The 26,515-nt window shown below is 43.0% G+C and overlaps 1 protein-coding gene across 3 annotated transcripts in view; it reads right to left on the bottom strand.

Annotated features, from left to right (window-relative positions):
- Positions 1 to 25,255, bottom strand: part of kcnma1a (potassium large conductance calcium-activated channel, subfamily M, alpha member 1a) — a 138,950-nt gene extending 113,695 nt beyond the window's left edge. For all 3 annotated transcript variants that reach the window (XM_071514998.1, XM_071514999.1, XM_071515000.1), the window contains exon 1: positions 24,965 to 25,255. In XM_071514998.1, coding sequence (XP_071371099.1) covers positions 24,965 to 25,255 — 291 coding nt within the window. The remainder of the gene's footprint in view (positions 1 to 24,964) is intronic.
- Positions 25,256 to 26,515: the final 1,260 nt, after the last annotated feature.

Below are 26,515 nucleotides of genomic sequence, written 5' to 3'. Positions count from 1 at the left end.
AGAATAAACAGCCTTGACAGCAATGTCAACATCCCAGTCGAGACAAACCCAAGACCTGCACTAGTTGATGAGCCAGGTTCAAGACCAGAAGGTGGTTGTCAGTCCAAGACCAGGACCAAAACATGTCAAATATTTTCCAGGACCATAAAATATGGATTTTGCAGATGAATGAAAAAAAAAGGCCTGCACACTGCCAAAATACTAGAGAGGCTCTTCCGTTGCCTTTTCTTCTGTCATTTCTCTACACTGTTTACTTGTGCAAACTGCAAATCTTTCTAAATGGTTACAAATTGCTATATTTATGAGCTACAACAACATTTTGTGTTTGGAAAGTGTACACAGTGTAACCTGTATACTCAACAAAGCATGATGCAACAACAGTGTCAGAAGAAGAATTATGTGTAGCTTAATTGATCATCAAAAAGACTCAATTCATAAGCCCTCAATCTGTTGATTGAGGGCTGTCAATTACTCTCATGAGAGATTAGTTTCAGTTTATTGATGCAGTTTAAGTCTGTAAAAGTAATTTCTGAACAGAAGTCTAGTGTAACAACGGATTACCCAATTCTGAACCTGACAGACTGGTTAGTGCCTCGGAAAGTTGCCAAAATTCAGTAGCCACTCTTGCAGAGGGAAATTAAGGAGAAAAATATGCAGTCATTAGTTGAGAAGGTTTACCTAAAATACAAAACACAATATAAAAACAAGGGGCATATGGATCTTGAGAGGTTAGGAATGAATATATCTATTCCCGAGATAAGATAAAGGCAAATTAGGTCCAAGACAGAGATGAGACTTGATTAAGATCTGGTCTCAAGAACCATAACACTGCTCGACAGCCCTTTATATTATAATACACTTGAATATAGACACTGGTAGCTTGTTAGCCAGTTCTAGAGAATATGTTATTCCAAAATCATATTATTATTATTCAATGAATCCCCAGTCACAGGAAATGTCTAACCAGGGAACAATAGATGAGTGGGAGATGTTGCATGGGAAGCAGTTTTGGCAGCAGTGCACTCCCAGCAGAAGATATTAATGTCTATGTTAGTGCAATCTTTCAGCAGGCCAAGCCTGCAGATGTGGGCATTTGCAACAGCATGTCTTCTGTTAACTGTTTTTGACAAGCCTTAATTCTTGATCTAAAGATAAATTTTAAACGTTTTAAACCAACGTGAGGAAAATATATCTACGGGTTTTCTCAACAGAAATCAACAGAGGAATTGTCTTTTTCTTATACTAGTCCCTTCACCGCTGATGTATCAGGTCAGAGGATATTGATGGAATTGATTTCGCTGGATTTCTGTATTCTTCTGTGATGCATTTCTAATGCAATAGACAGGCAATGAACCTCCATCCTTTGCTGCCATGAGATATCCTGAGCTCTCACATTCTGTTCATCTTCTCTTTACCAGTAAAATATGATCTTGTTTGATTTGTCTTCTCCTCCCCATCCATCATCCAGTCAACCCACAGCCTCTTACCCCTATTTACTGTTGGCCCACCATAAATCACCCCTTGGGATACAGTCTGAGGTAAAGAGGTACGGCCAGGTATCCTCTTCTCCTGCCATAATCTATCTCCTCCATCCCCCTTTCTTCTCTTCTCAGTTCCCCTTAATGTCCTCTCTCTTCCTTTATCCTTCCCTCCTTGTCTCTCATCTCCACTTTCCCATCACTTCCACTCCCCTTTATTCCTTCTGCTTTCTCCTCTCCTCTCCAGCTTAGGAGAAACCTGAAGAGCTTAGGCGCTCTTTGCTTGAGGGACAGGTCTCATTACCTTTATCTTCTCCTGATGCAATAATACTCTCACTACTCTGGCTGATTATAGCCGGTGCACAGGACCACGTGAAAATATGCTAGAGAGGGCGTAAGCCATATGTTAGATATGGAACAATAGCAGGAGGTTTATTGCTCTGATTTTTAATCAACAACAACAATTCCTGTGGTTTATTGTTTTGTAATTGTACAAAATGTTTTGAATGCATTTGGCTAATGTGATGCACTAAACAAAGCTGGATTTAAATTCTTCCAATTCCTGAGAACGTGTTGATTAGGTCCACAAATGGTGTTTCACAATACAAGGGTCAACAGTGTCATTTGGGAAATGTTCTCGTTAAAGGCAGCGAAAAAGGCAGTCATCTGAGCCTAATGATTCAGAGACTTGCCCTTGATTTGAGAACAGCTCTGAGGCTAACAAATGGAAGTGCAAATGATTTTCTAACTCTAGGCTCATTTAATCATTTTAAATTTAGATCTCACGCCTCCCACTGGGGAAAATAAATCAGCTTCCCTCATACAGAATTTGCATGTTTTAACCCTGGAGTTAAGAAGAAGAAAGGGAGAGAGGAAGAGCGAACAGGCTGGGGACTGTTGTGGCTTGTGTTCTCTCAGCAGCCCACCCCGCGCCCCCAGTACGTTCCATTGGGAAGGACTGTGTTTCTTCACTGTGACCCCAGACGGAGTGGACTGTGACCTCGGCTAACAAGATCCATTAGGAGTCTGGATGTAACTTTACAGCAAGTGTGTGTATACCCGTTCTAAAACCTACAGAGAATCTGTGTAATTATGCAAGATGGCAGAGCGGCAAGCCAATCTGTGTGTTTATAGGAAAGGTCATTGCCTTCGGAGGAACACTGGACCGTACTCCACAGCATTAAGCCTCTATGTGATGTCAAGTGTAAAGCGGGCTGCTGGGGAGGACTGAGGCAACCTCTGTCTGTCTCTGCCCGCATGGCAGTTACTTCACCAAATCAAAGGATTTTCACTGTAGATTAAAGCATCCACAGACAAGGCATGGAAGTTCAGCCAAAGCTCTCTCTGTCTGAGACCAGCCATGTTTGTTTGTGTCCTGCATGAGCGAGAGCGCAGGCTCTGGTTTCTGCTGTGGTCTGCTTGTTCCTGTTAGTGTTGTTGTTGTTGTTGTTGGAATGGACTCAGGCTTTGAGGACATGACAGAAAACATTGTGGGATTGCCTTTCTCCTGAGGTCGAGAGAGGCATTCCCAATGATGTTGTTGCGGTGTGGAGGCAGTTTGGGTGGGTGGGTGGGTGTTGTATGGGTGAAACCACCCACCCCCCACCCACCCCAAGTCAGCATTTTGACCCTCCCAGGCTCGGTACAGGCTGCACTGTTTGGCTCAAATAAAGAACACTGAAAATTCAGCACAAAAATAAAAAGTGTTGTCAGGGTGACTTAGAGAGAATGGTGGCGACAGCTTTCACATGGGATGATGTGAAGACTGAATCAGCTCTCCTCCGCAGTCCACAACGTGCACTTCAGCACTGCAGCACCATAAGAACCCAAGGACAAGTCACTGGGGGTGACACGCAGAAAGTGTTACGGCCACATTTGGGTGAGGGGGGGGTAGGGGTTGTTACTTAACAAAATCATGCTGAAACAACAATGTGGGAAACAAGGCGGACGCAGGGAAGGGAGGGGGGCGGCGTTGAATGATTAATCACATGAAGCAGCTAGAACTGTTCAAAGCTCTTGACTAAGACACGATCACTTGCTGTCACGTTGTCCTTGGAGATGACATCCATGATGATGTCATCTGAGGTTCCGCTGTGTGTGATGTATGTGGACAAGGAAGGGCAGTTGCTGGGAGGCTTGACATCACAGCGCAGAGGCAATGCTATGCGTAATGGTTGTGAATACAACACAATTGTGCATCCAACTATCATGGGAATTGCAATATTCGTTCCCATCCTCATGCCATGAAGAGAGCGAACCTCTGCACAAAAAGTGAGTTAACGTGAGTCATATAATGTGTTACATCATAATGAAGACAGAGTTTACTTCTCCTCTTCATCTGGGTTTTGAGAGTCTGGAGCTAAGAGCTAGTCTCAGTAATCCACTCATCTAGAAGCCGTATGCTTATGGAAGCAAAGTAACCTCCATATTAAACAGTTTCTGAGCTTCTTCTCTTCAAATGCAGCAGTGAGGAAATCCACATCGCTAATCCCCAGCCTTAGCGCTTTTATTTAACAGGCTCTGGACGGCCAATGAAGGTTTACTGTAGGAACGTCTTCTTTTCCCCTCCACTAGCTAATAGCCACCGTTAATCAATACTGGGGTAAGTGCTTTTTAGTGCTCAGTATCACACCCATTTGTCAAAATAAAAGCCTTAAGAACCCCGGGGACCAATCAAAAGGGATGAAGCAACAGGGAAAGACTCACAGCCTGGTAACATGAGGGGGGGTAGCAACATGTTCAGTGGCTGCTTCTGAACAGACACCATACTGTGGAAATTTGGATGTTATAACATCTACAATTTCTGTCTGTAACAGCATCTAAGAATAGCGTTCTCCATGTCACAACGATTAAAAGGATTTAAAGTTGATTTAAAGCCGATTGATTCCATGCAATAGTGATTCAACCTATACCCAGTTCATAAAAGCGTTAACATTTGCTGCTCTAAACTCCCAGTAGCGGGTAGGACTTTCCTGGGAAAAATCCACTGCCACACAAATAGTGATGAATTTTATGTTTAAGAAAGCAGCAACAGTGATTTGTTTGGAATAAATATCAAAAGAGTAGTTGGTAATTAGCATGAGCAGCAAGAGCCACCATGGCTGAACGGAGAAAGACCCGGACACCATCTGAAATTTTGCCATTCTGTTATTTGTAGTCGCTTCACTAGTCTCAGCAAAACAGCCCATGCTTGTTTGTTTGGGGATGTGGGAGCTGCTGTCAGTCTACTACTGGTGACACTGTTGCAAGGTGATCGCTGGGAAATTCAGTGCAAAACAACAAAGCAAAACAACGCTTATCACCAAAGGTGTCACCAAGCTCAAGAAAACAAGGATCTCGCGGATTATTACTTTAATATTGTACTATGTGCTATGGTCAAGAAATATTCAATTCAATTTGGTAGCATTATCAGAAAACTATGGAAAGGGATTAGCACAGGCAGAGAATTAATTTGAATTTAATTTGTAAAAATGTCATTTTAAGTTTCAAACTGTGCCTTACAAATAGATTTTTTTTAATTAATTCATTCAACAAATCATTTTCTCTAATTCAACAGTTCAATATAAGCATGGGGAATTCTGATTTTTGCAATTCAAATACAATATCTGCTGGCACAAATCTCTCTCCACAAGAAACCTGTTACAACTCTATCCAGAGAGAAACCCAGTGTGTACATGCATGCATGTGTGTGTGTGTATACAGCACTGGGGAGGATGAGATCATGGTGGACAAACGTCGCTCTCATAAGAGCAGTCCATCGCTCGTTGCTTGTCGCCTAGCAACAGAGACCTGGCGGGCAGACAGTAGGTGTGTGAGACAGAGTGTGTGGGAGGGGAGGCTAGGGGGAGGGGGGGGTAGAGAGAGAGAGGGACAGAAGCAGAGCAACAGGGAGAGAAAGAGAGAGAGGCAGGCTGACAGAGAAAGAGAGAGAGGGAGAGAGAGAGAGAGAGAGAGAGAGAGAGAGAGGACAGATGTGTTATTAAACGCCTGTGGGAAAAGCAGGGCCAGAGTCAATAAATTATCATCTACTGTAAGTGTGGAATAATCAGAAATGTCATAATTCAACAATTTTGCAATTTAGCAGATGTAAAAGTTGATGTACATCTTAGTTACATTTAATTGCATTAAATAAAAAATGTCGTTTGGATAATGAGCAAAAAAACCCTGGAAATCAGACCAGATGAAGTGAGGATGCCATGTTGAGTTAATCACCTTTCCTGGCCTTCGCCTCAAATTAGACAAACACATACAGCCCTTCAGGACATTTGCATAAGTCCACGCTGCTTTCACAGTGGAAAAGGCAACTTGACCGTGTGAAATCTCTCAGAAATGCTAAAATAATTTAAGACTTATACCTCTGGAATTGCAAGAGCCCCTGGCTTACAACTGACACTGGAATCCTCTTTCCTGCAATTCCACAAGTCTAAATTCACTCTCACATCTCCTGCAGTCTCAATAAAGGAAAAAGAAAGCATGCAGAGTTAGAGAGCGGACCCAACCCCTGTTCTTCAACATGTTAAAGGTGCAGCGGTGGGCAAAGGAAGGACGTTCTAATAATGCAGGTGGCAGAATACCAAAATACCATCACATTATTTTTAGCCTGGTGTAGGGAGAAAAACACTCCAAGTGCAACCTTGTTACACACTCAAGCCTCAGGGCCTTGGCTTTACAAGACATATATTCACACGCGTTGGTCTGATGTCACTTACAACAGCCAGGTCTCAAGGAAATGTCAATGACAAGGATAGAGCTGTGACAGGGTAACTTAAGAACGGCACAATTCGTATCTAGCTTTAGTGTGATCATACTTGATCGTACCGAAGTGAGTGGCCAATGTTTGCTATACCTCTTGAGCCCATATAGATCCATCACATGCTGCGTCATCCATTTTTAGGGGCTTTAAGATGTTGATCTCCTACTTGCTGTCAGTGAGAATTTAATCATAAGCTTTTTACACAGCATGACCTGCTTGAAATGTCTCCTATAGGGCGCAAGCATACACTTTTGTGTGCACTGCACAGTAAATGTAGAGAACTCTCGATTTCTCAGTATTGCTAGCGAGATTCAGACTGACATTTGTTTTATATGGCATGCTAGATTAAATTGTGAGGTAGTATCTGCCAATCGATCAGCATACAATATGCACAGCTAAAGACACCAAGGAAAATAGTGTAACAGGAGACACTCTCTTGACCAACTTGCTGATGGAAAATATCCAAGGGACCGCTATAATGGAGCCAACTGACAGCACTCTAATTCAATCACGTGTGTTGCAGTTGCAACTAAGCTGTCTCCAAATACCCCCGTCTATTTAAAACCCTGTTCAACAATGACAGACTGAGAAGACTCCAACATGCCTGAAAAAACATTACGCAAAAGGAAAGCAACCAAACACCCGAGTCTCTCTCTCTGTGTCTAGCATGTGTGAATGTGAATGTGTGTGTGTGTGTGTGTGTGTCCTATTATAGCTGTGCAGGGAATGTCTATAACACAGCATATCACAAAGAGCGATGGCTCCAGCATACCACAAGCTGCCAGAATGTAATGCTATACAGAAATATACTATCTAGGTAGTGTATATAATGCATTAGGTGTTTCACAAAGCAATTACAGAAGACAGGACGCATTACTTAGTGCGCAGTATATACAGTATATCAAAAATAGTGAAGCTAGAGCCAAATCACTTACATCATTCTTCACTTTTACACAAATCAATCACTCTGAGGAAGGAATCTCATTACTCTATTTTCTTACGGCTCCCTCCTAACAAACGTGTGGAAAAGAAAGAGGAGACATGTCTGAATGGGCTCGCTGGTGAGAAGGAACATTGATGTATTTGTCTTTTCCCTCTTAATCAGAGCACACTGGTGCCCTACAGCTGTTGTTTACTATTACAGCGGGATTAGGGCCAAGCATCGCTGGGTAGTTCCAGGAGATAGCACTGATCGCATGGTTGTTCCCAGAATGCCAGGGTCTCTGGGATCATTTCCTGAACAACAGTGCCTAGCGGGGACGGGGGTCCACGCCTCCTCTGCTCTCTAGCCACAAGACTAGAAAGAGAACAGTTACAAGTCAAAGAGAGACAAATAGAGTCGATATCAATTATTACAGGTTGGGTTAGGTATATAGCATTATTGCTTTCAACCAACAAGTAGTATCCCATCTTCCGTCTTCCTCATTAACTTTCCTCCTATTTCCCGAGTTTCAGCAAAGCTCCTTTTAGTGATATATTCATGAAACAACCATCGTTTGATCCTTAGAATCAAGAGCACAGCAAACATATGCTGTATATCATGAAAAACAGCCTGGGGAATTTTTCGTTATTGATTTATGAATATCTGAGTAAAGAAAGCCACCTCGCAGCTGAGTCCTGGTCCCATCAATAATGCAGCTACAGTATCTGTGTCCGTGCAACAAATAAAAAACACACTGACTACTACTTACATTATTCATGAGGGATTCCACCTGTAGCACCACGATTGTATTTTATGCCTCCCATAGGAAGACCTGCTGGAGCTTTGCACAAGCTATTAAAACCATAAAATATTTGTACTGGTACTGCATTGATACTATGATGTTCTACCAGTGGAGCAAGCACTCTATAGTACAATATTACATGTAGCTGAGAGGAGAAACGCATGGAAGCATCACATCCATGGCATGGAGTCCATGGCTGTTGGGAAATATCCCTGTAAACACCCAATGATGGCCGGTAACGTAGCATAATGACTTAGATAAACGAATAATTACATAATCACCACATACAGAAACTATAATAGCAGTGTAACAAAAATACAAAATGAACCATTTTCAAAAAATAGCATGGATAAAGAATCTAATTTTTCAGCCATTTGCTGGTTTAACATTATCTGGTCCAAGAGTAGAGTCACCTTTACAACCAGAGGAAGCTTGCAGCTGTTCTCTGTTGTTTTGTTTTCCCAGAACAAAGAAAAAGAGAGAAAGCGTCCAACTCGGAGGTAATTGGAATGACAAAACAAAAAATGCAATTTACCTCTGAACACTGTTGAAACAGACAGGGATGATTTCTGAACACCAATCCTCTTGGTCGGCACAGCTTGAGACATCGGGGAAAACATTTTAATTGCCTTGTTTTCTGCTTCACTTTCAACTCCCAGAAGCCTGCATGCATTTAAGAGCTATATAGATGTGTATATAGAATTACTTTTTTTGCACATAGTACATGTAGCAGCAGTGCTTAGGAGAATTTGAACTCAAAACATTGTCAATCAAAAGTAGTTTAATTATTTAAACCATTTCCAAGACCCACAAGATGCCTTTTTTTTCCGAGCTAACCCTTCTAACCAGGTTAGGGCTATTACTTTCACTGTGTTACAATAAATTGCTCCTCTAGTGAACTAGTAACCGGGGAGGTCATGACCTTTCAGGAGTTGAAAGCTAGGTCAGGGCTTTACGACAGGGAAAAGGCCACAAGCCTACAGCTACTACCATCACCATCCTGAGCCCCAGGACACAACCATTCAGGACTGACACTAAATACGTTTAGCACATTGTATGAATACATGTACAGGCATGTAAATGGAAGCTATATGAAGCTATAATATCCATTAGTAGCATCAAATAGGGGGCGAGGTCATGTGGGTATGGAATAGATGAGTTTTGATGACGATATGACATCACATATAAAAGTACTTTTGATAGCTTATGCATAATTTATGTTCTATGTATATTTATTCTATGTGTATTTGTCTATGTAATTATTATATATTCTATGTATTTTTGGAGTATCCTGGTTACCCTGTGTATACCTATATACTGTATGCCTATACACTGCGACGAAAAAGTTGAGTTTCACCTGTCCTATTTACTGGTGACGTCACATACCAGGTGACAGTGAAGCCTATATATATCGGACGAATGAACAGGTGGTTCACCAGTGGTAGACAAAGCCTAATTCTGATGAGAGTAGGCAACAGAAATATATGGTCAATCTGTCCTTTCATTGTCCCATACAAAAATGCTTATACAATTTCACTCATATTTCAAGTACACTCAGCAATCACTGACTGACCCAAGGGTGGAACTACATCACTGGTGGGGGACAACATGTTTACTATTTGCTTGTTTTAAGATCCATCATGGATCTAAACGTTGTCATGCTAAATCACACTTGGGTGTGCGGGTTCTACTTTTTAACCATTAGTAGCATCATGTCACGTAAACTGAGGTAATGACAGGTGGGATCATGTTAAATTGTCTCTCCCTGTACTTTTCTGGAGCTCCAGTTTAGTTGTTTGTGGCAGCAGGTCCTGACCTGTTTCTCTCAAACTGTCACCCGTCCTGCCTTGACATCATGTGTGCGCACTGCGACTGAGGCAGGGTGGCACAGAAAAGCAAGCCACCACCGCCTGTGTGGCATACACAAACTAAATGTCAGACTCCTAATGCTTTTAATGGTGTGTGTATGTGGGTAAGTGAATGTGTGTGTGTGTGTGTGTGTGTGTGTGTGTGTGTGTGTGTGTGTGCACGCATGTGCGTGTGTGAATAAAAATGGCAGGGCCAAGGCTGGCCCTGAGACAGCAGTAAATCACATTATGCATTGCAATCTCTATATATCACAGCCACTGCCGTTCTGCCCACTGGCTTCCCACTGCTGTTCCAAGTGTTCTCCACTCATTTCCCACCTCTAAAAAAGGCCTTATGGAGCACAGGCATCACATGTTTACAAATTCATAAGGTACAGATTATTTAAAGATCCTTTTCTGTGTGCAAAAGTGTTCTTATTTAAAGTAAGTGCAGTGTAACAAAGAAGCTCTCTCTCGTTGTGTTATAGGACTTGAATCTGGAAATGAACCTAATGACTAGACTCTGGAAGACTGAACAAGGCTAAGAAAGATCCTCTTTATCTATTTATAACAAGGAGATGTATTTCCCGCCTTGTGTGTCTTTGTTCTTATCGCCTAGCATGCATTTTTAAATAGCATAATCCAAGTATATCTCACACCCACACACACCCTTCTCCAAGAATGTGTTGCTTTGATCGACAGGGAGCATGGCATCGATGGTCAGAGGCTGCGTGTCGGGGTAATTACAGAGTAGCCGTGTTAGCCGGCTAGGGCGAGTCCCGCAGGAAGAGGAAACAGCAGCGCAGCTTGCATAGGTAGGGTTTCACCTCAAAAACACCACGCCTTCTGTTCTGTTCACTGGACTTGTCATTTGAGAACACGCGGACGGCTAATTTCTCCTGTGACCTTTGTCAACTTTGACCCTGACCCCTTTTAAGACAGGTGAAAGGTTCCATCTGTGATCATGCCCAACACGCATTTTTCCATTTCTGGTCACCCGAGGAGGGGTCAATTCCTTAAAGGGGAAGGGTGCATCAGGATGGAATAAAGAGGGAAAGGGCAATTAATCTCAGAAACAGACAGCCTGGGACCACATTCCAACATTCTTCTTCTCTCTTTCCCCCTTCCTTCCTCCCTTTCCTCCTCCTTCCCTCCCTTATCCTGGTGTCTAATTCTGATTGACTGGCGAAGGCAAGTCTATTCCGGTGTTTTAACAATGCCGTGTTTCCACATGTCATCTATGATATCATCTCTGGCCTGTCCCTCTGCGTTTAATTCTGCCAGGATCCTTGAGGGGGTAGAGGGCCAAATGAACAACAAGGGCTCCCCAGCAGAGAGCAGTCTGGCCTGGCTACTGACTTCACAGACCACGGCTCCTTTGGGGGGCACCGCAAAGGAGACCTGAAGGACAATGACAGACGAAGATGCTTTGGGACAGGAGGAAGAGAGAGGAAAACAGAGAGAGAGACAGAGGAAGAGAGAGAGAGAGAGGGAGAGAGAGAGAGACTTTGACTTTTGATGTTTCTTTAATAAACCATTATCTTAAAATGTGAAAAGAAAATAGAAAGACAGCGAGAGAGAGAGAGAGAGAGAGAGAGAGAGAGAGAGAGAGAAAGAGAGAGAGAGAGAGATGGGGGGGGCAGAGAAAGGGGAAGAGATGGAAAGGGGGGAAATGGGAGAAGACAGAAAATATAGACAGAAGGAGAATAATACCAGGAAGATAACACAGATAAACAAAGAACAAAAGATATAAAGTCAAAAAAGGGAAAAAGCTAAAAATGACAGATTGATAGAAAGAGAGAAAGAGAGAGAGAAACCCTGTGGCTTTTGAAAACATGCCAGCACATTCTGTTGCTCATGTTCACTTGAGACAATGTTTAGCAGAGCAGCTGCTAAGCTCAGCGGTCTCCCGTTCCATCGCCTTCCAGAGACCAGAGCGCAGGACAGCAAAACTGCCCACAGCTATATACCCTGCCCTCTGTCCGTCAGTGCTGACCAACACACAAACACAGAGAGACAGAGAGAGAGAGAGAGAGAGAAAAAGAGATTCCCAAAAACCCCATCAGCACATTTGTAATCAAATGTGCAAATTAGAGAAATAAAGTTTTTAGGCGTTCCACAGAAAACTACCAGAAACACACAGGGTAAACTATAATGAGAAGCCTCACAAGGTTATTTAAGAGGAAAACATGGGAAGGATTCAATATAGGCCCAAGCAGAAAGGGTGCCCCAAAGGGTCTGGATTAATCATTATCTATACTAATTTAAGATGCAATTTCAGGATCTTTACAAGCTTCCAACATACAAATATTTTCTACTGACAGAGGGATAAATTTAGATTCCCTCTCAAACATGTGTTCTGTCTGGGCTTATTTCAACCCCCAGAATGTGTAATTGTAATTATAACAATTCTAAGTATTTCCTCATCTAAAAATACTAATCATTTAGGGATAAATGTATCCCTTTTTATCTGTCATGATGAAACACTTCAAAGACAATCATGTGAAACTTTTAACTTTTAACCCTGTTTTAAATCTTTCAATACCAAATGTGCGCACATTATTTTAACTAGTAGGTAGTAACAAGTAACTTTGGAGTGATAAAGTTCAACTACTTAGAGGCAACAAGGTCCAGGATAGAGACCCCAGTGTCAGGCTCCAAATCCCTAGCAATAGTCCAGCATTTAGGATGATGAGGAAAATAAAAAGGAGTAAGCTGTATTGTTTTGTCCTCTACATTGTAAGTCAGTAAACCTTATTTGTAATAGCACCTTTCAAGACATTACAGTCACAAAGACTTCATGTTCTGAACCAAATATGGACACACAACAGGATATATTATGAAATAAATATAGACACTCAACAGAATACACAGTAAAAAGTGAAGAAAAAAAAATTGCAAAAAGACACAGCGGCACAAACAACATCAATCTAAGAAATGTTTGACTGAAAAAACAAGGTACGGAGTTCACCACACTAGCCTTGGGGCTAAAACTGCAAAGGCACAATCACCTTTAGGTTTTAGGCTGGACCTTGGAATAGCCCACAGGCCCTGCTCAGAAGACCTGAGGGGCCTAGCACTGCTGTGAAGTGTTAGTATTATATTGAGTGTGCAAGGCACGAAGAGAAACCTTGCTTTGATGTTCGGTCAGTCTTCCTCCAGATGCTCCACTCCTTATCTCTGTCCCTGCAACACTCACTGAGGAAAGGGATATTGTCTAACTCAGACACCGCTGCCATACGCCGGCATTGCTCCCTTCCTGCTATATTAGTATCCAATTCACATCCCCGCTTAGTTTCAATGCAACCAATTAAACCCTGCTTTTCAGAAGCGATGTGTCCAACTCATCGTGTATTCCCTGAGCGTTAGTTAAAGAGCCGGGAGCTCCTCTGTAAAGTGAGATCGGTCTGAGTCATGTGGTGAGTCAAAACCTTTGATCAAAGTTTACTGCCATACTTGCCAATAATAATGAAATGACTAACATCCACATGGTAAAGATATACCTTCTCATTCATACATTTTAATCCTATAATGCTATATATCCATTTTAGATATCCATTTTAAGAGGTTGTTACTTGAAGTACATCCTTCAATAATTTTATATATAAAGATGTTTCCATCCTAAAAACTTCACAAAAAGGTTTATCCATAACAGTCATTTTAGAAGAGAAGGTGGCATAATTTTAAATGGTCATCTCATTTTTGAAGTAAACTATTCTATTAGAGTCAGTTTACTCTTTGCCATCTATAGTGCGTGTGTGATATTGTTCCGTAACATCTGGGGGATGGGGAGGCCTAGCTCTCTCTGCCTTCCTGAGCTCTCCATGGTGCTGAAAATCTCCACTTGAGCAGAATAGCTGAAGCCTATGGCCATCATGTTTTATGCATCCGGCCCAAACACAGAGATGCAGCACAAGCGCTGTGTTCCACCGTGGCCAATGGATTCCACATCAGAGATGAGCACCATAGACAGCATTACGTCGTCTGAATCTTAAAACTAGTCCCTGCTACTCCCAGCACTCTCCAACAGCATAATCAATGAACCACAAGTTTCACCAGAGCTATAACAGCATCACACACCCTAACGCATACAGAGTGTGAATTCTGACTGACAATGGTAAAGAAAACAACAGAGCGGCTAGTAGTGATAACCAGTGCTGAAGCAGTATTTCAAATTACTTTCAAAAAAGGCCAAATATCCTGTGTACATCTGTGGGACATTCAGTATCAGGCTGAGAGTCTCACACTGCTGCAATCTATTTTCAAATATGTAAATACGTTTCGAATAACAGTCATGCCACTAAATTTCTGTGATCTATACAGCCATGATGGGAAAGAATGAGCGAACAGGCATCATGTACTCTCCCAAGCATTATGCAAGTCCATCTCCACAATCACAAGAGCATAGAATAAGACATTATGAGCAGCTCTCTAATAGATAGCTATTACAAATATTAATTCACCCCTCATGATTGCGACTCTGATTGATTAGACTCATTATCAATTATGAACACAGTCGGAAGGACCTTGAGAGAAAGGAAAAATACACGCTGACTGAGACTGACTGTTTACATTATTTCTAATGGGGCGCATAAACTGGAGTATACAACTTTTTATGAGATTCATTAACATATCACCGCTCTGTCGAACACTGAGAACTTCCCACCTGCATCATCTGTCTCTAAGGTAGGGGATGATCCATGATGTTCAAAATGGCTGGCGTTCTTCTGATAGACACTTATCTATGCTGATTAAAACGATCTATGCCCAAAAGCTTCCCAGGAGGGCAGCTGAGCAACTTAATAGTCTTGAGACTACTGACCAATTAAAACGTTGCCTAATCTCAATGGTATAGGCTGTCAGAGAGCGGCACGGCTGCTCTGCATTATCATCCATCTTTAATGAGGCGTCGGCTATGAACCCGTGCAAACTGTGCATCATCTGTACATGATGTCTACACATGCTGTCATTCGGGCTCAACACCATGCGCATCACCTTACAAAGCCCATGTCACTCTCTGAAATTGGTCTGCTCCGCTTCGTTCTCGTCTAGATACATTTCACAGCTTTCAGAGCAGCGTCAGGCAGCAGACACAACCTGAGTGAGACAGGACCTTCTGGGATTTCACTTTTGCGAGCATCAAACAAGGCTTTAATTGACAGTTGGGCTACTCACTCTGTGCAGCCGCTTTGGAAAATGTCAAAAGAAGTCAAGAGGTAAAATCAGTGTCTCGCAAGCGTGTTTACTTTGGCTGAGCAGGGTTCAGCTTGTACGCTGTCCTTCACTGTCAGTCCAACCTGTGCTTCCCCATAAAAAACACTCCATCTTATGAGTCTCCAGTGCTCACTTAACTACCACACATTGACTGGGAGGCTGCCAAATGGGGTACAATCTTAGCATTGTAGCATGGTGGCTAAGCCTGTGCATTGCTGGCACTCAGAGAGAAACCTGAGCCTGCTGTTAGCCTGCTAGGGGAATGACAATTAGCATATTAGCCTAGCCCCCTTGGAGGTTAATTGAGACAGGTTGCTGAGGGCAGTGGCCATGGTGGCGGTCATGTGCAATTCTCACACTTTAAGCATCTATAACCTACTCTAAGCATGGAGGCTCTGTTTGTATGTTCACCCACAGGGTCAGCCTCACAGAGCCATGTTGGTTGCTAACAGAGAGCGCTGATCTCTAAATAGGCAACAGAAACACCGCCTGCTGAGATCTCTGAAGGTCACTGTCGTGTCCTCTACACTATCTGTCTCTCTCTCTGTCTCTCTCTCTCTCTCTCTCTCTCTCAATCTCTCTCCCTTTTTCACTGCATCATTGCACACAGCTCAAAGCATCAATTATGACGTTAAGCGCGTTTTGATGTCCACAGATCAGCGCTCCACTGGCTTCCCGGATTGCTGGGGGTGGGTGGTGGGCTACGGGGAATGGAGGGAGGAGGAGGCGATGGCTGGCTATGCCTGATAATCAGCACCAGAAAAGACTAGTCCCAGGGCCGTGCATGTGCTGGCAGTGTCTGGTCACTGTTTCCATGCAATGGCATAGAAGGTTGGGGCATTTATAGGGTGTAAGCACTTCATCATGACAAGCTGAAAATAGCACTCTGCACTGTTCAATATGAATGCAGAGTTTGATGTCTGAAATGGGGAGAGAACATCAGCAGTGTAAAGCTATAGATAGACACTGTATGTGCATATACACTCTATGTGCAACACACAATTGAATCTCTGTTATGACACATTCAGACAAGAATGCCTCTTACTTCTATTTTTCTGTCACCCCAAGTACACAAGCAGATTTGCATGAGAAACATCAGTGAGCATGAAAACAGGGCTTATATCATAAGCTCCAACAGACAAAGAAAGGTCCATCTTTCCCATTCTGTTATTTAGAGCTGTATCAGTACCCCGCCATTGGCATGTCACTAACAATGTGGATAACACCAAAATAGATGAAAATACATTTTGCTCTCCCTCTTAAACTACAATTTAAATACCTGTTCAAATACTCAGAGACCAAGTCCATGTGCAAATATTGATACATTTTCAAAGTAATGAAAGCTAAACCCCTCTCCCTACTTGGTGAAACCTCAACATAAAAATAGCATTAAATTTCATTTCTGTGGCCTGGCTATAGGGAGAGCACCCCACCCACACACACGCACACACACCCTTCCTCTGATGTTAAGCTGTTTAAGGACAACAACAGCTGAGGAAGATAGCTGGTGGACTAGAAACCGTAAGCCGTGATCCCACTGGCTAGCCCAGGCGCTAGCTAGCTATCTCCCTCCTGCAGGCCTCCCATGCCAGCTTAGCCTAGCCCGTCTCCACCAGGGGATCCATATGCAAATGGTTTTCCGCTGCCAGTTTGGCTAGGCCGGGATCAGGTGGCTTAGTCCCCATCACACATTTCCACCGACGGGAATGCCAGTCCAGCACTCTTCCCCTCGGAGCCAGGTATACCCTTGCCATCTAACCCTTAACCTCCAAATACCTCCTGGGGAGTGGAGGTCCTTTTAATAGTCCGGTGACAGGCCAAAGAAGACATAACAGCATGACGGCAGGGGAGCACAGTGCTGGGGACAGGGGGCTGGACCTCTGTGTCTGCCTCATGATATACATAGTCCAGTCTGATATATGGCCTCTCCTTGTCTGTGGATTAACATACATCAGCATGGCCCACTACAGTTGTCCCTACATGGCCATCAAATCAGGCCCTGAGAATTAGGGATTAGTACCCAGAAAAGGGTGGATCTCCACTGAAGAATACCTCATGAGTCACACATTCCATCCTGGAGTATGAGAAAAGAAAGTTATATTCGGTGACACTTAGCATAAGGGCAAAAGGAGCTATGTAGCGGCTTACTTTAAATCTACTCGGCTAAGTATCGTATCTATTTTTCAAACTGTTTACATCTTAAAAGTAGATAGTGTGAGGTTGAGCTGAGCGAAAAAGAGCAAAACTTCCAACATACATTGTCACAGACAAATCTTATCAGCTTCAACTCACTGTGCCCCCGCAACTTGTGTTGCTTTGTTAGATCTTAAAAAGTTTAGCAAGGCAGACTGACAAGTTATTCCCATCTTGATAAGAGGGGCTGGGGGAGAGGAGCATGTGTGGTGGTGGAAACTGGTCACGCTTTGCCCTGGGACAGCTCCGAGGCACGCTCACTCCCAGCCAGTGTCAACAGCACATGACAAGACACATGGAACTCCACCACTGGCCACAAGAACATAGCAGTCTGCCTACACATACATTCCTGAGATGACATAAAGTCAAGAACTAAGCAACAATACAAGGTTATATAGATGTACACAGCAAGAAAGGCCTTTATCATGCTATCACATCACAAGTATTATTATTCAGTTGTATTAATTTCATTAGGACTTGGTGGATTAGATTTTTTCCAATTAGTAGTTCTGGACTTAAAATAAGCCGGTGTGGGATGAAGTGGGCTGGGCTGGGTTGGGCTGCTCTGGGTTAGGCTGAGGTTAGTGAGAGCGACAGCTGACGGCAGGGCGTGTGCTCTGGCGAAATGCAGCTGGTCCGTTGCCAAGCACGAGGGGATACACTGGCTCACAACAGTTCCTCTCCGCAGGCACCTCCGCAATCCACTCCACTTCAATCCGCGCACAAAGGTAAGCGCACTGAAGAGTGTCCCAGCATACCTCATTCACCCTCTCTGCTATAACACACACACACACACACAGACTCACTTTTCCTCAACACACAAACACAGACACAAACACACATACGCAAATACAAAGACTCAGGCAGGACTGAATTAGGGCATAAATCAAGGGAGTTGTCTTGCAAAATACAGGAGACATTTACGCAATCTCAAAGATTAAATTCACTGCACTGAAAATAAAGTCAAGCCTAAGAACACAAAAATCAATACCAATCTTCAATTATGAAAATGTATGGTAATGATGTAAAATACATTATGGCTGCTATAAATCATTAGTTGGGCGATCATAAAGATGAAATTCACCTTGGGGCTTTAAAAAAAAACAGGTAGGATAACAGATTCACCTTTCCTTACCCTACCTTGAGAAATCTAGCAAGTGTGAAGTGAATGGAGCATTCAGTTTACCGTGTAATAATTGACTACAGACTGACAATGGTCAGAGAAAACAGAGCCGAAGCACCAGATGTGTCCTAGCCCCACCTCTATATTATCCACATCACAGGAGCACAGTCTGGCCTTCCATAAGAGGAACCAGCACCCAGCACATTAAAATCTCATTAAATACGATGAAACTTTAATGACACCATGATCACTGTGGGGAAATTGAGGGTACAGCAAAGAAGAAATATAAGAAGGGTTATATAAACATGACGGTCTCAACATTACAATATGTTAAGCAGAAATGTATGAATGAAAGTGTGAAAAGGTATGGGTTACAGCATTAAGAGGGTTTCCAAAATAGCAGCAGTAGTATTAGTAAAAATTATCGAGACAAAAGGCAGAGCCAAAAGTGAATGGAAAAAATGTACGAAATTAGAAAATAGAATATGTGAGATTACAGCATATATACTTAATAGTTGTCGATAAAATGCAGTATACATGCAGATTTGCATATTTGGCACAACATATTTGTGGATGGAAGTAGCATACATATAGAAAATGTGTTCAGAGATATGTACTGACTCATGCGCAGAGAATGTACAGACATAAGTACAAATCAGAAATAGTGCAAGCAAATGTCATGTAGATTAGACCAGAGCAAAGTAGTCCAGGATAGTTTATGTGGTTTGTGTGGTTGTTTCAGTAACCTCCTTGTTGGTGGAGGCTGGGGCCGTTTGGACTTTAAGCAATGTACAGTCTGATGGCTGTTGGCACAAAAAAGCACATAAAACGCTCCATGTTGCACCTTGGGGGGACGAGGCGGAGGCTGAAGGTGCACCGTAGCTGCACCAGCTCAACATGAAAGGGGTGGGAGGTGTTGTCTAGGATGGAGTTCTGCTTGGTCCTCATCCTGCCCTCTGCTCCTGCCTCTATGATGTCCAGGCTCAACCCACAGACAGAGCCAACCTTTTCACCAGTTTGTCTCGCCTGCCTCCCCCACTTTGCTGCTGCCTCCCCAGCAAACCAATGGAGAGAACAGTGCACTGGCCAAAGCAGATTGATAGACCATGTAGTCTGTTGCATACATTGAAATACCTGAGGCTCCTGAAGAAGAACAGTCAACTCTTCCCTCACTTGTACAGTGCCTCTGTGTTATCACTTCAGTCCAGTTTGTAGTTGATGTGCAACCCCAGGTACTGAACCGTCTCCCTCCTAACCCTGGATGATGACAGGTGTCAGTGGCTTCTTGCTCCATTGGAAATCCACCACCAGATTGGATTGATTGTGTTTCTAAACGTACGACTTCTCAACAGAATGCAACAGACATGGTTAATTTCTCTGCTGTTTTTCACTGGGAACTAATACTTTTGCCACTGATAAATCTGATCAATTTTGTGTTTCATAAACATCCATTTGTTTTTAAGTGGTCAGCTATCACTGTCTTGTAAACACATCTAATCTGCACACTAACATAATAGAAGCTGCTGGCTAGTTATCTGGCTAACAAAGCCAAAAAACAACTGTTTGTTTAGGTTAACTGAGCTGACTCTTCTCAAGCAAGTCGTGGATTAGGGTGTAGGATGAGGCTAGTAGACTTTTTACTTTTACTGATATTACTGAATGGACCTACACCCACACCACAACAAACCTTTTCAGGTATCTGTCATTTTCTAGCGTGGTTGTTATATATTAGCCATTATTTTGTCACAGTCCATGGACCTCCATGATGGTGCCAGCCATGGTTACTAAGGTATTTGTGTTGCAACTGCAAAGCCTCTATACTACTCCCCCATGCCCTCACTGATGCATCCCATAATAGAGGAGTCATCCGAGAACTTCTGGAGGTGGCATGACGCACAGCAGATAACCAGACCATTAGATAACCATGCTCAGCAGTAAACCAACGCAAGGAACTACAACTCAGCGAGACTGCATGGCCATGGGGAGGGGAAAGAGAACAGGCTTATATGCTAACAAGCCTTGCAGCGTGGCAGTACTTTCCCACACTTCAGAATCACTGAGTGGTTCTGCTTACATTTCTGTCAGCCATGCATATGCATTAGCATTGTCTTGAGCGGGTCTTTCCCTCATAGAAAACACCTTCTTTAGAATGTGTGAAGTCTCAAGCTGCACTGCAGAAGAATGATGATGGGTCTGTTTTCAAACCAGGAAATGTAGTGTACCCAGACAGCCTGAGAACTGCTGTTTGCAGGAGGACTTAAGGTAAATCCAATTACAAATGTGTTGACATGTGGCTTAAAAATGGCATTCAAGTTCTCAGAAACACCCAGCAGATAAACGCTGCCATAAATGTTGCCATTACTAGCAGAGTGTTAGAAAAATCAATTGGGGGTTTTTTTCAGTCCACCCAAGAGACGGCACCAGAACAATAAAACAAGGTTTGTTTTGCTGTCCTCCATACGATTGTCTTGTCTTGTTTCAGAGAGATGTAAGTAAAAGGATGCCATGCCAGGTTCCAGGGACTTCTGTCTCACAACTGCTGCCCTGTCAGTGTGTTTATTTTGTCTTTTGCAGGAACATCCACACTACAATACTGGTCACCACCACCATATTCCATGTTTTAAGACACTTTCTTTAAACAGTGTAGATGGCAGTGCTCTCGTACAGTGGCGGTGCTCGTTCTTCTTTGCCTCATCCCCTTATCTCCTTCCTTCTTCCACTATGACTTCTATGAACTATGACCTCTCCAAGTCATAATCCTGACAGAGAGCAGACGGGGAGAGTGCCATTAGAGAGAGTTGGGACACAGCTAGCTATGTGTCAATGGTAGAGCGTGGAGGAGGATACTATGCAATGCAACACCCCCTCTTAAAACCCTCATCACCCCCTGACCCCCCGTCTAGTTTCCACTTCCTCCTGAGTCTCTCTCAGAGTTTCCACCTCCATTTACTTGCCAGTGATTCCAGGTTCCTAGTATTGCCACGGAACCCCCCCCCCCACCACCACCACCACTCGTGCCAGTTATGCATCCTGTTTCTAACACATGCCAACTGAGCCGGCCTCACCAGTCAGCTGAACACAGATCCAGTTTCCTTTCTTAATACTCCTAACAAGCCTTTTCCCTCTGCAGCCAAGCGTCAAGTCCCTACCAATGTCACCTAAAGGGACTCTGCCTTGCCCCCACAGCAACACAACACAGAGAGGGAGCACCAACAGTAAGACGCCTTCATATCACCATTCCTCCTCATTTAGAGGAAATGAGACACAACCAGATACCCACCAGCAGTCACAAGATGGATGCCTCATTATATTTGCGGGATTTATTTTCATCAGGTTCCTCGCAAGACACTGTGAAGTATGAGGGATGATATATGGTTTGGTGCCATTTCTGATAATGGGATGCATGGGCATAAGGAAATGACAGTAGGCTGACAACCAAGTAATAGCCTAAATAGAATATTGGATAGAATTATCTCTCAGTCTAAATGAGGTCCGTTTTTGATGGACTTGAACATGTGATTACATACAGACTAGAAAATAATTTGGATTCCCAATGCCTGATTGTGTTTTAACTCTGGGCGCCTGGGAGCCCAGAGTTAAAACACACGGCGCCTGGCTGGCTGGACAAACTGTCCATGGAGTAATTAAAAGGTAATGAAGTAAGGACACCTCAACATGAGATGGCCAATGTAGTTTAAACCATGTTGCGGTCCAAGTCTACATGCATCACAGCTTGATTCTACACAAGAGATATGGGCGTGTGTGTATGTGTGTGTGTGTGTGTGTGTGTGTTTGAGGTAGCATTCAGCTTTAACACTTAACAATTAACAAGTGGGAGTATGGTAAAGATGCACCAAAAACAAAACAAACAAAAAATAATGATAATACTCAGTTTCACATCTTACGAGACACAGTCTGGCAAAGCAGTGTAGGCTATTTTCTGTGGTGACTGTCAGTTTAAGATGCTTGCCTCGTCCCTTGTGACACACCTGTCATGATACCAAGCAGAAATGGGCACAAAAGGGCCTGGGCCACCCAAAGGACTTCGCAGAGGAGCAGCAAGAGGGACATGAAACTTCCCCTCCCTCTTCCTCTCTATCACTCTTTCTCCCTCATTCCTTCCCTCTCTCTTTCTCTCAATTCTCTTTATGCTGAAAATCAGATTGAGGGAAGCAAAATTGGCACAGACAGTTTTTGGAAGATGTCTTTAAAGCCAGTAACCCCAAAAAGGTGTGGGATACCATGAAAACTATGACAGGAATGTCATCTCTAACTAAACCTATTGTGACAGACAATGAATTTTGTTTTTCTAATGACCTAAATAGTTTCTTTACCAGATTTGAATCACTAGATAATTCTGTTAAGTGCACCGAAATACTTAAAACTACTATACCTGCTACCTACGATACCTGCTTTTCGTCGGCTTTCAACACAATACTTGCAGACATTTTGGTGTCAAAAATGGTCCGGCCGGAACTGAATACCTATTTGATTCATTGGTATGCCTCTTTTCTCACTAACAGAGTACAGATTGTAAAGGTGAACAAAACCCTTTCATCTGCCATCACGACCAATGTTGGGGCCCCCCAGGGTTGTGTGAGTTCAGCCATGCTTTTCACTTTTTATACCGACGATTGCCGTACAGATACACCAAATCAATATATTTCAAAGTATTCTGATGATACAGTTCTAATATCTCTGTTAAGTAACTCAGGCGAGTTGAGTGGAGTGATAATAATGCTCTTGAGATTAACACAAAGAAAACGGAAGAGACTGTATTTGGCTCACCATCTGACTCTCAAGTTTCTATTCTTATCCATAATGAAAAAATCAATCAGGTATTTTCATATAAATACTTGGGTGTAATGATAGACCATCTGTTATCTTGGAAAGACCACATTGAAACTGTCTGCAAAAGGACAAAACAAAGAATTTGGTTTCTCCGCCGCCTTAGCTCTTTTGGGGCGAGTAGACAAATTCTTCTTTTGTTTTTTACTTGTGTGATTATGAGTGTTCTACAGTATTGTAATAATACAAGGTACTTTAAAGTCAAAACTGCTCCACCAAATAAAAATCTGCTCAAAGATCGTAGGCCAATCACTTGAGAAACTCTATGAATCAGCCTACTGTAATAACATATTAAGGCTGGCCAACAGCATCGTCTCTGACCCCAACCACGTCCTGAACAGTGAATACAAATTGTTACCATCAAATCGGAGATATGGGGTTCCACGATTTAATAGGGTTAGACTGAAGCACTCTTTTGTACACCAGTCAATCCTAAAATTAAATATAGAGCTTAATCCCAGATCAAATGTACGTTGAAGGGCCTTGAATATTGTCTTTTGTGATTGTAATGATATGCTGAATGTATGTATCTTTGTGTCCTGTCTTAATTTTTGTCTTTTCTTTGATGTTGCAAATGGAGCTGCTGTGATGCAAGAAAAATTTCAGACTGGATCTGACAATAAAGTATTATCATCATCATCATCCATCTTTTCAAACCGTTTTCATTCCAAACACTTAAGATAACAATTAAATTGCACTGGATTAACATGAGTATCAAAATATCTTCTCATTGGAAGCACACAATATCAAAGAAAATATGCAATGTTCTGCACACCTTGAGCAATTTTACCTTTATCTCCCGTTCCGCTCAACCAGGGGACCACATGTGCCATGTAGAAGTGTGTGAGTCACTTGTGAAGCAGGCTTTCATACACATGTGAATCAGCCATGACTCATCTTCAATGTGGGCCACCCCAAGCAAAGTAATGAGCAGTCATCCTTTTATCCTATTTCTAGATTAGTACTGCAGACAGGTTGCCTTCACCATTCTGCAAAGTGATTTAATGTATGACGTGCAACAAAAACACATTTCTGCGACCACTGATTGCAACAAAAATAAAATCAAGAATAGCTTAAGCTGTGAGATGAAGAAGAAATAGCATATCCAGGGACTTAACATTGCAGAGATGTTGCATACTGTGAAAGGGAGGTAATTTTTGATGTCATTAGGTCTGCATGACATGTCCCAATGGACTTCATTAGGTCTCAGCATTGGAATGTGTAAGATCACATCCTTGGTTACATCATACTAGTGCATGGTCCCCTTTAATATTTCCATTCACCCAAGAAGTTAAGGGCTGGCACAGTATGAGGGTGTTTTGATGGGTGTAGAAGCAAAAGAATGAAGGATTCTCTCTCATCTCATCCTCCCCATACCCATCATGCAACACCACCCCCTTCATACAAGAGTGGGAGCTGGCAAACACATCCAAATGACAATAACAATCATGTCCAAGGGATGCATAAATTATAGGCTACTGCAATGAGCATCTATTTTCCGTATGGGCTCAAAGGATGAACTGATTTTGCAGATGGATGATAGAACACCTGAAACAAGCAGCATACTGTCAATATGTCACTTTCACAATACAGGCCATTACAGGGCAACAGGCAGTGGGCTCAGGCCAGTGTGACATAGGGAAATGCGAGTGTTTCTATGTGCAAAGTGACTGGTGTGCAAAGCAGCCCCCTACAGTGCAGTCGTGACGATATCAAAGATTCAAAGACATTATTTTGCATCCAAATGTCAGCTCAAATGATTGTTGACACCGTGATTACTGTACCTTGGTTTTGATGTTGCAGTGGCAGCAAACAGTCCAGAGATATTTGAGGGTCCTCCACAGCAGGATGATGAAGAGACCCCCGAAAAACGTCACCATGGAGGAGGCGAGGAATGCCCACCACATGCGCTGTCCATTATTGTCGCAGGGCACCTCAGACGAGAACGGGATGACCACGTCTTCCATCTTGGATATAAAGATCGAGGAGTCCGGATTTATATTAGTATTGATATTATTTGTCCTCATAGAGCTGCCGCTTCCATGGGGAACGGTGCCATCTGCCTCAGCTAGCATTTAGGAGCCTTGGAGAGCCTGTGCCAGCGTCCCCAGCCCCACTCACCAGCCATATTGCTTGAAAAAAATCCCCTTCTTTGCTGTAGATTATTTTCACCCACCCGATGGAGTCTCTTTCTGTATTTCAGTAGCCTATGAATTGTTTTCTGTGACAGTGTGAAACACCGCACACGCGAACCTGTCCACAATAACGGGTCGGTGGCCCTTGGAGAGAGGCATTTAAATCCGCAATAATGACGAATCTTGAGCGCTTCTCATTTTGAGGGGTTTTCCGAGTCTTTCAGGCCAAATGCCATGGTAAAGACGGTGTCGTTTGCAGCCGTCGAGGCTGCCAATGTTATGTCGGATTATGATAAACACAACGACAGTGAAATATAGGTTGTTGCCTGTTCTCGGCGAGCCGACCTCTCTAGCCGTCTTCCATCCAGGGATCCTGTCGATTAACGGGCGGCGAATCGATTTCACTTTCCTTCGGCGTCAATCTAATCGATAGCCTGAAAGGTTTGCAACAAAACAACAAAATATATAGATGTAATTCAAGTCTGTCAATGGTTAATGGTCACCGCAACGCTGAAGCCTACATAATCTTGCGGGCGTTTTCGTTTCCAATTCTGCGTAAAAGGACGAGCGCTCGGGTGAACGTCGCTGTCTCCATTCGGTCCCCTGCAGCCCTGGCACGGAGCGGCCAGCTGAGAGCGCCTGTCAGATCCGCTCCAGAGGAGAGCCGGGAGATTTACAGGTAGGGGGGCGGAGCCAAGCTCTAATAATAAAGATGGACAGAGGGGCAGTAATACCGCGACGATGTTTATTCCAAGTGCCAACCGGCTGCTTGGGTGTATAAGAGGTAGTTGCGCCTTTGCGTCTCTTTTGTACGCCAAATGACGCACGTCGCAAAAACACGAATAGGCTTTGCTTTTAAAAGAACTCCATTGATCGTGTAATAAATTTTATGAGGATACTAGGATGAATAAATATCACAGCAAAATGTTGAGTCCCCAGAGGACTATTATAGTGATACCAGAGGAGATGAAAGATACCATAAAGTAAGGTTACTATTAACTGACTAACACAGACACACTGTACGTCTCTGTAGGGATATTATGGCAATATTGTACTGATTTAGTGCTTGGTCTTTTTTTTTTTTTTTCAATTACTGAGTCTGTGGCTCTTCACCCATGGCGGACGCAGGCGTCCCTATTTTCATTTTGAGAAATAAACTTGATAGGTGAATTTGAGGAACACACACACACACACACACAC

Source organism: Centroberyx affinis, unplaced genomic scaffold (genome assembly GCF_046629955.1).
Source record: "Centroberyx affinis isolate AG114_WGS23_722 - 3 ecotype Tasmania unplaced genomic scaffold, CSIRO-AGI_Caff_v1 ptg000292l_1, whole genome shotgun sequence".
Classification (NCBI taxonomy): domain Eukaryota; kingdom Metazoa; phylum Chordata; class Actinopteri; order Beryciformes; family Berycidae; genus Centroberyx; species Centroberyx affinis.
The sequence above is the reverse complement of the archived record's forward strand: the minus strand, read 5'-3'. Positions and strand labels throughout refer to the sequence as shown.